Source organism: Mobula birostris, chromosome 8 (genome assembly GCF_030028105.1).
Source record: "Mobula birostris isolate sMobBir1 chromosome 8, sMobBir1.hap1, whole genome shotgun sequence".
Lineage (NCBI taxonomy): Eukaryota > Metazoa > Chordata > Chondrichthyes > Myliobatiformes > Myliobatidae > Mobula > Mobula birostris.
Genome location: NC_092377.1, coordinates 43,085,339 through 43,100,021, shown reverse-complemented (window position 1 = coordinate 43,100,021; position 14,683 = coordinate 43,085,339). Strand labels below are relative to the sequence as shown.

General features: G+C 37.6%; 1 protein-coding gene and 1 long non-coding RNA gene across 3 annotated transcripts in view; one reads left to right on the top strand and one right to left on the bottom strand.

Annotated features, from left to right (window-relative positions):
• The window catches only part of iars2 (isoleucyl-tRNA synthetase 2, mitochondrial), a 105,991-nt gene that overhangs the window by 19,017 nt on the left and 72,291 nt on the right, over nucleotides 1-14,683 (top strand). For both annotated transcript variants that reach the window (XR_011886813.1, XM_072265078.1), the window contains exon 12: nucleotides 2,679-2,839. Coding sequence is in view for 1 of the 2 variants with exons in the window: in XM_072265078.1 (XP_072121179.1) it covers nucleotides 2,679-2,839 (161 nt within the window). In the remaining variant the exon portion in view is untranslated. The remainder of the gene's footprint in view (nucleotides 1-2,678; nucleotides 2,840-14,683) is intronic.
• Nucleotides 11,104-14,150, bottom strand: LOC140202183 (uncharacterized). Its single transcript, XR_011887022.1, has 3 exons — nucleotides 13,954-14,150; nucleotides 13,044-13,188; nucleotides 11,104-11,594 (listed from the first exon to the last, which is right to left on the bottom strand). It is a non-coding gene; the product is annotated as an uncharacterized lncRNA (long non-coding RNA).

Here is a 14,683-nt window from a genome sequence, read left to right as displayed (position 1 = left end):
TCCGGCAGGGTTTGCAGGACATTACTTCCTACAAAGCGAAACCCAGTAGCATGAATGGCAGCGATGCTTCAATACCAGATGAGTTCAACGCCTTTTATGCCCGATTTGAAAGGGAGGATATGACTTTTTCTGTGAAGGTCCCTGTTGAACCCAGTGATCCAGTGTCCATTATTAAACCATCACCCAGGACATGCCTGCTTCCTATTGTTACTGTCAGGGAAGAGGTATAGAAGCCTGAAGGCACACACGCAGCAAATCAGTAATAGCTTCTTCCCCTCTGCCATATGATTGCTAAATGGACATTGTATCCATGAAGACTATCTCGCTTTTTCATGTATATTATTTCTGTTTTGCACTATTTCGATCTATTTACTATGCATATGTACTGAACTGTAATTTATTTATTTCTTACTATAGTATCATGTATTGCATTGTACTATTGCTGCTAAGTTAACAAATTTCACGACACATGTCGGTAATAATATATCTGATTCTGATTGTAATCTGTAACTAGAGCTGGCTAACAGGCAGAGAAGTCTCACCATTGCAGTTCTTTGATTTTGCCACTAGAGTGTGCCATTCTTATATCACATTTCCAGTCCAATGGTTGCTCCCATGAAGGACTTGGACAAGGAGAAAGATACAGTATATTTTAACTAGCGCCTCTTGCCAATGCAATTACTCCAAAGCTGGTGCTGCCCCAAATCAGTATCTGGACACTGGGCAACAAACCAAACTACTCAATGGTTTTCAATTAGTAAAGCGAAACCAGTGTCTGATTTGCACTTTGGTGCCCTAGTAAATGTTGATGTTCTTGTAGGTTGCACTTGTTCTCTCCATTACGCTCCTGTTTTATACTTCCTCACTCTTTCCCTTCCTCCTTTAGCACCTTACCTTGCCCCCATGTTATGATATAGTTTTTTTTTACTAGCATTGCGTACATATTTTCTCAATTTCTCTTTCTTGATTTCTTTCATAGACAAAACAAATTTCCAGTCAACAGAACATTTTAAAATACCAAATTAGAACAGGAGTTAAAATACACTTAACTTCTAAATGTGCCTGGCAATTGTACTTGCAGTATATTGTTCAAATAGTGCTGTCCGCCTCACATCAGTATTTCGAAACTTCAGTAAAATTCCTTCCAGCAACAATCTTGGTAACTACAAAGCTGGATATGAAGTTTGGTAAAACAGAATAGATGAAGAAAATAGTTGATATTTGGAAGAAATTTTGAGGTAATGTCAAAATTAGCTAAATTAGTTTAATGTTGCTGTCCTTGTAAAAGAATATATTATGTTGCTATCCTTAAAACATAAGGAAGTTCAAGATATTTTTGTAGAAAGAACTATGAGTGCATTATTCTAATTCTGTAATCTGTTTTGGTGACATTAGTCTCAATATATAGGAATTATTTCTGCTTAAGTAAGGTGGGTGGATTCTGCACTGTGGTGGACTGCATTTTCAATTGATGAAGAAATATTGCAGCTGTACCAATATTTTTTGAATGGGGTCTTGTTCAAATCTGGTATCTGATCTAGCATGGCACAAACTGCATGTTGTATGTAATAAATGAAAATGAAGCAAGAAGCATTGAGCTACTTGAACCACTGAGAATTCCTCAATAAGGAAAATGAGGCGCTCTTCTCAATATTGTGTTGGGCCTCATTGTAGTAGAAATGTTGGTTAAAGTAGGAGTGAGATGGAGAAGTAAGGTGGCAGGCAATGTGAAGCTTAAGGTCATCTTTGCAGACTTTGTGGGTGTTTCATAAAGCAGTTACCTAATGTACATTTGGTTTCTCCAATGTAAGAGGCCATGTTGTGAGCACAAATGTAGCACAGCATACAAGTGAATTGCAGGTTCACCTGGAATGTCACTTTGGGCTCCTGGATGGTGGGAGGGGAAGAAAGGAAAAGGCAAGTGTTGCTTTGCCTGTGGTTGTAAGGGAGAGTGCCGAAGTAAGAAAGAGGTTGGTGGGAATTGAGGGGTGAGACAGCAAGTTGCAAAAACTTGCTGGCTGGTTGTTGGCTCTGGATGCTTTCCTCATCTGTTATAAGAACATAAGAAATTTAATGACAAAGATATTTAAATCATATAAAATGCTAGACATGTGAAAAACATTTGTATATCTTAATGCCCCAAGAAAATGTATTTTGTACATGATTTTACTATTCTTAAAATATCAGATTCAAATAAAGAAAAACATTGCTCTTTCCTCTAAGTTAGCAGACTGAGAATCCACTTCGAAATATATTTGGACTGAGGTCTATCTGGGGGATTGGAGAGCCAGATCGCTCAGCATAATTGTTTAGGAATCCATGTGCAATCGGGCTCCACTATTGCACCCAAAGTGGAATCCAGTGACAGCAGGGTGACCAGTGCACTAGCAGCTGTCATTCAGAACATTCTAGACTAGCAGCGCCAAAACTTACATCTGGGAGTTCCTTGCATGGAAGCAGCCAAAAGTCATCAGTCCTTTAGAACTACTCATCATGGTAGCATGATGTGGGCCGATAAGCGCTGTTATTGGCCTTAGCCCTGTGTGTATTTTCCTGCTAACTGGAGTGTGTGTGTGTGTGTGTGTGTTTTTAAAAGAAGAATTGTTTGAACTCTGGGCAGTGGCTAGAGTTGAGATCTGTATGAAAAATCTGTCTCTCACTGCTTTGTTTCGGTTTAGGAGTTACTGAAGAAGGTTGAAATGCTTCCACAATCAGCTATGAATAGCATGCTTGCCATGTTGGATAGGCGAACCTATTGGTGCATTTCGAGGCAGAGGAGCTGGGGCGTTCCCATTCCAGTTTTCTACCACAAAGAAACTGCAGAACCACTCATTAACAAGTAAGGTGCTTTGAACATGTTGCAATATATTTCTATATTTGTTTTCAATGACTCACCAAATCAAGAACATCTTTTATTTGCCTAACTTGTCAATTAAACATTCATTGACGTTTCAGTAGTCCCGACCAGAATGATACCAGATGTATTTCCACATCATTCCCTGCACCAAGTGGAACATTTTACAAATTCACAAAGGATGACCCAAAAAAATTACAAAGAAGGTTAAGCTTGAGAGTAAACTAGCAAATAATCTAAAAAAGATGAGTAAGAGCTACTGCAGGTACATAAAAAGGAAGTGTGCAGCTAAAGTAGGCATTGATCTTTTAGAAGATGAGATGGGGAATTAATATTGGTTAAGTTTCCTAAATTCTAAATGACTTTTTGATTTTGTCTTTACACCAAAAGATACTAAAATATCCCAATAATCTCAAATTATAAGAAGTTACAGGAAAGGAAGAGTTGAAGATAAACAATACCACAAAAAGGAAAAAATATTCTGGAAACTACTGGAGAGAATGGTTGACAAGTTGCTGGACCTAATGGCCTGCATCCAGGATTTTTTACGTAAACGGATGTTTTGTTTACAATTACCTGTGCAATGCAAACATCCCAAAAGGTGGGAGACAGAAAACTGGAAGTACACATCACTCAGTCTAATATGTATCATTGGGGAAAATGTGTGCTTAAGATAAGGGCAGAATATCTACAGAATCTTAAGATAACCAAGCTGATTCAACATATAATTTTGAAAGGGAAACCAAATTTACAGATTTGCCTGGAGGACATGACAAACGTGGACAGAAAAGGGGGCCAGTAGATTTAATGTATTTATATTTCCAGAGGCATTCCATAAGGTGCCATATAAAAGGTGACTACATAACGTAAAAGTTCATGAGATAAGGTATAATAGCAGGATTGATAGGGGAATGGTAAGTGATTAGAAAACAACTGGGATAAGAGGGTCACTTTCAGATTGGTGATTGGTAAATAGTGGGTTGCCACAGGGATCAGTGTTCATCCAATCACTCTTCATGCAAAAACTGAAACCTGTTGTTCCATTGCAGAACCAAATCAAGGGACTGCTCTAAAGTTTCTCCTGGTTTACACTGGCAAGGTTTTTTTTATATATGAGTGTGTTGGCAAAGCCAGCATTTATCACCCTTCCCCACCTTCTCTACCTCCATCCCCAGACTATCTGTTCCCAACTTGGCACTCGCTGTAACTGCCTGACTTTTCTACGCCTTACCAACACTCTAACTCTGTCCGTCCTGAAGCACCAGCTACTTCCCATGTTACTCTTATATATTCACCTGCTTTTTCCTCCTCCTCATTTGTGATCCCTTGCTCCTCACAACCCCATTTACTGTGGACCATTGATTTAGTAATATGCTGCAAGGTAAATGTGAAATTATTTGGCCAATTTCAAATAGATCCCAGTTCATTATGCATTACTGAGCTTCCTAACGATAAGAATATCAGGGACGTTAGTGTGAAAAGTAGGAAAGTAAACAGTGATAAAGTTGAGGGTACTGCCCAAGCAATTGAACTTTCTTTGTGAAGGGTGTATTATGACATTACTTGTGTAATTAAGAGTAGTACAGTGCTCTGTTCTAACACCAAGAATATGCCAGAGTGTATGTTTGCCTACGTGATGCTTGTTCTGACTCAAATACCGTTTGGCGGGTGTCATGCCACGGTGCGTTATGACATAAAACAAATCTTAACTGCCAAGTATTATTTCTATCTTATCAACGTTTCTAAAAGATAGTCTTTCAGTATCTTGTAGCCTTACCTAGATTTAGATTTTTATTAATGCAGCCAAATTTTTGCAACAGTAGTGGCGTCCCTGCCCTCGCAGGACTTTGAACATTGGTAGATGCTATCAGTCTTTTGTTATGACTAATATTCCACAATGCTTTGTAAAAGGGTGGAGCTAGTTCAGCTTGACAAAATTGTGGTGCTAATTTTCTAAGACTCCCCAAATGTTTTGAGTGAAAGAACAGCTTTGTAAGTGCTGTTAAACTGTATTTTTGTGTAAGTGTTGTGCTGTGGAATGTGCATTGTTTATTTGTTATTACTGTATATATAATCGTTAATAATACTTTCATTGACATGGCAGATTCGGGTTTTGTCACAGTATTGCATTTACAACACAGCATTGGCCATTCTACACTTTCAGTCCATTTTTGTATTTACCTCCCCAACCAAGTTTACTGTTCTGTTCCCAGTTGAACAGAAGTAGATGGAGAACTGCAACATGCAGTACCACCCACTTCAAACACATAGGGGAATGGGTGCAACCACCTATTAATTTCCTCTCCTTTTTCCTCTAACTAAATTCTAATTGTGGTTTCATTCCTTTTAATCTTATAATAAGTGCATTTGATATCATGTCAAAGCTTCTGTTCCTTCTGTTAAATACCTCAACTTACTGAGATTTTTCAGAGTATGAAGGTTTGGTTAATTTTACAAGCTAAACAAGGAACTGTGTCATTCTTAGTTAAGTACATTGAAAATAGAGTGAAAGGACATGGAGAGGATGTTTCCAATGGTGGGAGAGTTTAGGACCAGAAGGCACAGGCTCAGAATAAAAGGCATCCCTTTAAGACAAAGATTAGGAGGAGTTTCTTTAGCCAGAGGGTGGTGAAACTGTAGAATTCATTGCCACTAACGACTGTAAAGACAAAGTCATTGGGTACATTTAAAGAGGAGGTTGTTAGGTTCTTGATTAGTAGGGACATCAAAGGTTACAAGGACAAAGCATGAGAGTAGGGTTGAGAGGGAAATTAATTCAGATCTGATGAAATGGCAGAGCAGACTAGATGGGCCGAATGGTCTAATTCTGCTCCTTTGTCCTATGATCTAATGAAAATTCCCTGCCATAAGCATTAAAAAATTAACCCATAGTTTCTACACCATTTCAACCCTCTGTATATAAAAACATGGTGTACATTGACCAAATCTGTAACCTTATGGCACACATTCACATTCAACACATGCTTCAAATCGGAGAGAAACTGATTAAGTGGAAAGCAGTTTGGGAGTTTGTGGGCAGAATGTTCAAACATACTGCATGATTTTCCAATGCTTATGCATGATGCTGAGATAAATTTAAGCATTTAACCCTATAATTTCTTCATTCAGTTGAAAATACTGTGACCATATGATGATCCACGTTAGACATCATCACTAACCCCTCATCATTGTACCTTTGCACCACAATACATTGCTCCTTTATCCATTCTTCCCTCTGCCAAAGGGAACAGAAGTTAAATCCCCCACATTCTTCTGTTAGTTTTATTTTTCTGTACCTTTGTTCCTTCATTAATCATCTGTAGATGCTAGAAATCCAAGCAACACACACACAATGCTGGAGGAACACAGCAGGCCAGGTAGCATCTATGGAACAGTCGATGTTTTGGGCCAAGACCTTTCATCAGGACCGGAGGAAAAAAGATGAGGAATCAGAGTAAGAAGGTAGGGGGAAGGGAGGAAGAAACACAAGGTCATTTGGGGCGGGGGGGTAGTGAAGTAAAGGGCTGAGAAGTTGATTGGTGAGAAAGATACAGTGCTGGTGAAAGAGGAATCTGTCAGGAGAAGACAGAAGGCCATAGAAGAAAGAAAAGGCAAGGCCAGAGGGAGGTGATAGGCAGGTAAATAGATAAGATGACAGATGGGAATGGTGAAGAAGGGGAGGCATTACTGGAAGTTTGAGAAATCAATGTTCATGCCATCTGGTTGGAGGTGCCCAGACAGAATATAAAGTGTTGCTCCTTCAACCTGAGTGTGGCCTTATCACGACAGTAGACGAGGCCATGAATGACATGTCGGAATGGGAAGTGGAATTAAAATGGATGGCCACGAGAATATCCCGCTTTTTCTTGCGGACAGAGCGAAGGTGCTCAGCGAAGTTGTCTTCCAATCTATGTCGGGTCTCAACAATATACAGGAAGCCACACTGTGAGCACTGGATACATGTCCTTTGGACTTTCTCTAAGTCACTTTCTGCTTGTAAATTACAATATAGATATTTGCATCTGATAGAGTTTTGCAAATATATGCTAAAAACTTACAAAATGGATTGCCACTTATTTTCTGCATTTGGAATTTTCTTTCTCATAATTATCAAAATGTAATTGGGCAGAAATCTATTTCAATCTTTTGACAGTTCATAGAGACTTGCAGCATGAAGCAGAATCTCCAATCTACCATGTCCACATCAAGTGCAAATCCATGGTAATCCTATTATCTCTCATTTTCATCAGCTTCAAACTCCCCTCTTTTATTCTCAACCTCCCCTTTCCCATGCCTTCCACCAATTAAATGGAATTTGCAATTGCAGTTTAACCTACAAATCAGTACATGTTTGGCATTTGAGTGGTGACTGAGTATGTGTGGGAATCACATATGATCAGAGGGAAAACTTGCAAACTCCAAACAGCAGTCGAGGTCAGGATCTTGCCTAGGTTTCTGAAGCTGCAAGACAGCTTTAAATCTTTATTTTTATATAACATGTTAACAAAATTGTACATGTTCCCCAAAGTACAATTCACCAAGGTTTGATTAGAAAATTATCATAAGTTTGCTACTTAATTTAGTGTCATCAGTAAGTTGAGAAGTTGTTTTTAATTCTAAAGTCTAGATCAGTGATACAAGCTGTGAACTGTTGGCTTCCCAACACTGATCTTGTGCAATCCCATTTTCCACCTTTGGTCACACTGAATAATTACTCTTCTCCTGCCTGCTTTGTCTTGCAGCCATTTTGTGATCCATTTTGTTCTCTGACATCACAGTGTGCAACCTTACTTGCTACGTGGCATCCCAAATACAAAATCTTACCACAGTCATTTCTGCTGAGTTCTGTCATTATTTGTGACCAATTATTTAACTGATTGGTTGATATTTGCTAAGTACTTGATTTCCTTTAACATTTGACACCAGTTATACATCATACATTTTTTACATAATGCATACATTGATTATATAGAATGTATGGATGCTTGAGCCCATCTAATCCTTGGTGGAATTTATTCTCTACTCAAACTACCCTCTACCCTTTCTCTTCTGAGACCAATGCTTTCTTATTGTGGCACTGAAAGAGGCTTTTCAGCCTATTATCTTGAAGTTTACTTGCAGCATCAGTCTCATTTCTCTATAGTCTTTGCAAATTATTCTCTCCCTTGTGCCCATCAGTTCACCTTGGTTCTTTTGCTACTGGTAATTTATAGCAGTTAATCTACAGGTGCACCTTTGGGATGTGAGGGGAAACTGGAGCACCCAACACAACACCACATGGTTAAGAGAAGAATGCACAAACCCATGTCGACAACTGTGATAAGGTTTGGATCAGTAATTGTAATCCACGGTGAACCAGCTTGTCGTTTGCCTCAACCACATTCTGTATGGTATTGAGTTCCACTTTTCCATTCTTTACCTAAGGATTCTTTTGAATTCCCCATTGGATTTTTTGGTGACTTGTAATGATAGTATCATGTCCAAAAGTGAAAATAAACTTTTTACTTACCCTCTCTCAAAACACTTCAAATTCCTTTCCTCCAGAGTGAAGAAAATTAGCCTCTGTGTTTTTCCTAATTCAGAAATCCTTGCTTTTCTAGTAATACTTTTGTTAATCTCAATGCCATGCACAGCCCCATTTCCTTCTGACAAACGTACTTTTCATTTGTGTCCCTGAAAGCAAAAGCAAGCAAGCTTTTTGTATAGTTCTACTGTCTGATACAACCTTGTGTGATTGTTGTATTAATACTGTGTTCCTCCACACCCCCCCGCTTAGACTTGCACTTTTCAAGTAATAAGATTCATGCTTTCTACCTATACTATAGAATAGTACAGGTGTCCCCCATTTTCCGAACGTTCTCTGTACGACATTTTGCTTTTACGAAAGACCTACTACATTAGTACCTGTTTTCATTAACGGAAAGAGGATTTTCACTTTTATGAAAAAAGACACTCGCTTTAAACTTGTGTTTACCCTGAGAAAGACTACCATGACCATGAAGCTTTGCGCAGGCAGGTGTGTGCGCATGCGTGGCGTGCAAATGTGTGTATGTGTGACGTGCACATGTGTACGTGCCGATTTTTTTCGACAAATCGATTTTGCCTCAAGCTTCCCAATTCTGTTAAGTGAAATTACACTGTACATACATTATTTCTACTTTATATAGGCTGTGTATTTATCATATCATTCCTGCTTTCACTATATGTTAGTGTTATTTTAGGTTTTATGTGCTATTTGGTATGATTTAGTAGGTTTTTTTGGGTCTGGGAACGCTCAAAAATTTTCCCGTATAAATTAATGGTAATTGCTTCTTCGTTTTACGCCATTTCGGCATGAAAGGTTTCATAGGAATGCTCTACCTTCAGATAGTGGGGGAAACCTGTATTGTACTATATTCACCTGTGTTGTTTCATTTTCAAGTTATTTCTCTATTTGGCAAGTCTATTAATGTTCTCTGGTAATTTGTTGTAATTCTCTTCAGTATAGATGCCAATCAGACCATAAAACATAGGAGCAGAATTAGACCATCGAGTCTGCTCCGCCATTCAATCACTTTTTTTTCCTGTCTCCTCCTCAACTCCAGTTCCTGGCCTTCACCCCGTAACCTTTGATGCCATGTCCAGTCAGGAATCTATCAATCTCTGCCTTAAATACACCCAACAACCTGGCCTCCACAGCTTCATGTAGCAAGAAATTCACCACCCTTTGGCTAAAGAAATTTCTCCACATCTCTGTTTTGAAAGGGCACCTTTCTATCCTGAGGCGGTGCCCTCTTGACCTAGACTCTCGCACCATGGGAAACATCCTTACCACTTCTACTCTGTCTAGGCCTTTCAACATATAATGAGATCCCCCCTTATCCTTCTTAATTCCAGTGAGTACAGACCCAGAGCCATCAAACATTCCTTGTATAATAACCCTTTTGATCCTGGAATCATCCTTGTGAACCTCCTCTGGACCCTCTCCAATGCCAGCACATCTTTTCTAAGAGGAGGGGCCCAAAACTTTTCACAATATTCAAGATGAAGCCTCACCAGTGCCTTATAAAGCCTCAGCATCACATCCTTGCTCTTGTATTCTAGACCTCTTGAAACGAATGCTAACATGGCGTTTGCCTTCCTCACTACTGACTCTACCTGCAAGTTAACCTCCAGTGTTTTCTGCACAAGGACTCCCAAGTCCCTCTGCAGCTCAGGTTCCTGGATTTTCTCCTTGTTTAGAAATAGTCCGCACATTTATTTCTACTACCAAAGTGCATGACCATGCATTTCCCACCATTGTATTTCATTTGCCACGTTCTGGCCCATTCTCCTAATCTGTCCAAATCCTATTACCCAACACCACCAAAAATAAATTGTTACCCAGTGAATGTTATAGTTGACTTAGACTCTGGAATCAGAAATATATTAATTATATTTCTAAGCAGAGTTTCACGAACTACTGATCTTGTGGAACACCGCTAACTGCCACTTGCTGCAAATACAGACCCTGTATTCCCTCACTCGACTTCCTGCCTTGTCACCAGCAGGCAACTTGTTCTTGTATTTCTCCCCTGACTCTGCATTTGTTCATGTTTCATGAAATGTAGATAAAACATACGAGCAATTTGTCAGGTTGCCTGATTATTTAATATTTCTCTTACTTTAAATGTTGTTATGATATTTCTTATCTAACTTCTAAGTTGTGTCTATCATATATTTTCCCTGGTTCATGTAGGAACAATTACTTTATCTCTCTTGCGTTACAAACACAGACTGCTTTTTATTCTTTGCTTGTCTCTTTCCTTGCACTTAAATTTTCCTTTATATTTAATCATGCTGTCAGTGATTCCTACAATTTAACAGAATGTAGATTTCCAGCAGTCTCTATTAAATATTTCTCTACATCTTTTTCAAAATTATTAGTTATTTTCCTGAGTATTCTCAGGTTCTCAAAATGACTTTTCTCCAATTCATTATCTTGTACTTTGTCAGACTTAGCTGTGTTACTGTTATCTTAACAGTGTAGTTAATTGGTTGGACACACTGGAACTGATGTATGCTTCAAGGCCCAGCACAGTCTCTACCCATTGCCTCAGTGTGGGTCACTCCGTAATGCCAACAACCTGAAGCTGGACTTTGCATTTTCAGGCTGACAAAGATATTCACTTTGTTCCACGTCACTTAGAATTGTGATATTTGGCTAGTTTAGGCTTTTGCAAGTTTTGTTAATGTCGTGTACAGTTTGCAATAACAAGTTGTAAGGTATATAAATTGTTTTATTTCCTAAAATGCAGGAAAAACAAGCTTGTTTTAACTATTACAGTAGAATTATTTCAATCCTTTCTACATTTAACACATTTTAGAAAATACAAGCCTTAATATGCTGTCGTGACTGAGTTGGACTTTGTTATAGTGATGGACAAAATAGTGGCCTATAGAACTGACAGGCAAATCTGTAATTGCACTGGCTGTCAATTCATAGGTCATAGTCTTGCACACCTTTACTTCATGGAAAGCTAGTAATACCACTGGGAAAGTTGCTTTGTAGAAATGATTTCAATAGACAAAAGATCCTTGATCTGTAAGTGCCCATCGAAAGTAACAGCGACTCCACTGGAAGCCAGTGCCATCCAAATGGAGTTGCTGTTACACCTGATGAGCACTGCTGTTCTCTTCTGTTTCTGATTTGTTCACGTTCATCGTATACCAATCTTCGACAACTGCAACAGCATAGCTTCTTTTTCATGTTGATACTGATCTGTGATGGAAAAAGTAGTACCAATAGTTAAAAATTAATTTGCATTATGATACACACTAGTGAGGTACTTATAGGACCTTAAATGATTTGGGTAAACTGGGGGAATCAAAGTTTAAAAAAAAACAGTCTAGAATCAGTCTGAAACAAGAAAAACTTGCAGCAAGTCCTTCTTGGAGAAGGTAAATCCTAAATATTGCATTAAATTGTACAAATTATTGCACAATAAATGGAGCAAATTATAAAAGCATGCAACAGGGATGCTATGGTAGCATAGCAGATAGTATGATATTATTATAGCTTGGGCATCGGCGTTCAGAATTCAGTCCCGGCGTCCTCTGTAAGAAGTTTCTATACATCCTCTCCGTGGAATGTGTGGGCTTTCTCCAGGTCCTCCATTTTCCTCCCACACCCAGTGATGTACTGGGTAGGTTAATTGAAAATTGTCATGGGATTGTTAGGGTTAAATTGGGATTGTCACAGGAATGCTGAGCTGTGCAGCTTGAAGGATTGGAGTGGCCTATTTTGCGCGGTGTTTCTAAGAATGCGCAATATGTACTTTTGGGCATTCAGAACGAAGTCTGAGACAACTGTAATACTTAGAATGTCAAAGTATTTGTTGGGTTAAAATGCCTTTCCTTTATGTGGTATGACAGTGGCAACCTTGAGAATCGGTGTTTTGAAAATTTTCCATATAGAATTGAGATTTGTTTTGTAAAATGTAGCTACAGGGTATAGTCTAAACAGAATTTTCAAAGGAGCCTCATTTTCTGTTCTAGTCTTTAAGCAAACTGAAAACTAATTGTTATGTTAAGCTAAATACAAAGTCTTGTATCCAGAAATGTTTGGGGAACATGATTTTTAAGCAATATATTCCTCTGAAATTGTTAATTTATTTTTCAAAATGTAAGAGCTTGTTTAGGGTAAGAGTGTACATTGGGATTTTTCATTATGAAGGATCAAAAGTATTATTGAATTAAAATCCATATTAACTGGTGTTATGTTTTTTGCTCTGTGGACTGAAGCTTGTACACTGCTAAAATACAAAAGAACTATTTCGTGTAAGTTAACCCTTTTAGCGGTTTAAACATACCAAATTAGATTATAAACTTGTGCACTCTTACAAGCCTTTCAGAATTTCATTAAGACATTCACCTTGTGGTTATGGATAGTTATAAGAGGAATATTCTTAGAATCTAAGAAGTTTTGAGGAAATGTTGTATATTGTACAATTAATAGTACCTTAAAACTGATTTATAGATAGTGTAACATAGAGTTACAAGGCATTATGGGAATTTACTCTGCACTCTTCACAAATTTAAAATTACAAAAGTACTGTTAAATTCCCTGGTAATTCACATTTAGAATACAAACAACATACAAATGTCATTTGCAACAAGAATAGTTACTTGAAATTTCATTATTTTTTCTGGGAAGGGTAAATTTGGTTACCTGCTGATGGAGGTGCAGAATGTCGTTCATGTTATCTTCTCTGCTTGATTCTACTCTTGTCCTGTCGTTAAGAAAGCTGTAAATTGTTCACCTTCAACTTCCATCTGCAAGTAATCAATCTCTTGCTACTCTGTCTCTGATAATGCTGGAAGATAAGCATTCTGCACAGTCAATATCAGCTTGTACACTTATTGGTTGGTGTCATGGTTGCTGCATTACCTCATTCCCCTTTGCTGTTGAAACTAAGTAAAATGGCACACAATACCAGAACTCCTCCTAGATATAGCCTCTAAATTCCAGGCCAAGTTTTACAATCAGATGGGTTAATTATATTAGACCACTGAATTTGTTGACAATTATAAGTAGCAAATTTCAATAAAATGCCATGTTAGATAGTCTTCTGACTGCCAACAGGCGACTTGGGCCTGTTTTTCGCTGATATTAACAATGTTATATTTTTAACACAGTCATTCTATGCTTAATCTTTTTATTTCATTTTAGAGTAACTTTTCTCAGCATTCAAAGTTTCAGAAAAGTATAACCCACCTCTGTCTTCAAACTCAAATTTGAAAGTAAAGTGCTCTTAAGCTTATTACAATTTGAAGAATGAGGAAATGAGGTCTTAAGCTTTAAAAGGTTTTATCTGTCATTCAAACAGGATTTGTCAGCATAGTTACATGATTTGTTCAATTGAACATTTACAAAATTATAGTTTGGTATGAAAGAGCACTGTTATTTATAAACTTACTGAAATGTCCCAATGAACGCAAAAGCATATCTCATTACAGCAGTTTGATATTATTTAATTTACAAATATATTCTCACTGACACCAATTTCTTTGGTTTTAAAGAAAAAGAATAAATTTATTTCACAAACTTTGCTTTAGAATATAAAATCTGTTATTCTTACCTGGTCTAGTTTTACGTGACTGCCATTAGTCATTGTGTTGTAGACTCATGGCTGCTTCTGAAGTGATCTTGCAAGCTATAGCAGATCATTCAGATTTACTGGTTAGATGATGAATGCCAGATTTACTGGTGATGTTCTTGTAGCAGAATGAGAGAAGAAACCCCTCATCTGTGTTTCCCCTTAGCTTCAGGCATTGTTCAGGAATTTGTATCAAATGAAAAGTGACAAAAAGAAATTTCCCTTTTCTCTTTTTTAAACATAGCACTATGAACCTTTGGCCAATGTGGAAGTTAATAAATGTGAGTTAATGATTATCCACGCTGCAAATATTTAATAACTTTGCACACCCAATGTAACTAGCAGGATTTCAAATATTTTGATGGAAATTATTTGAATGCATATGTGACTTATTTTTATTTTGGTTACTTGATCATAAATTTTACAGTATGAAAGGATCTTAAAGGGGTTTTATTCATACTTTTGGAAATTCATAATAAATTTGACTGCAGTTGAAAATATCTAACAAAATTGTCATTTTTCAAAGTACCTATCATATCTAATGAAGGGAAGATAAGAATACCAATTGCGAACTTGAGCAGGCTTTAATGGAAGTACTTATTAGAGAAGAGATGCAATGATGATCATTGAGTGAATGAAAATAAGCTGTTTCAAAAATATATTAAATTATTACTCCAAAGCTATGTTATTGATATTCACAGGTTGGTTATTT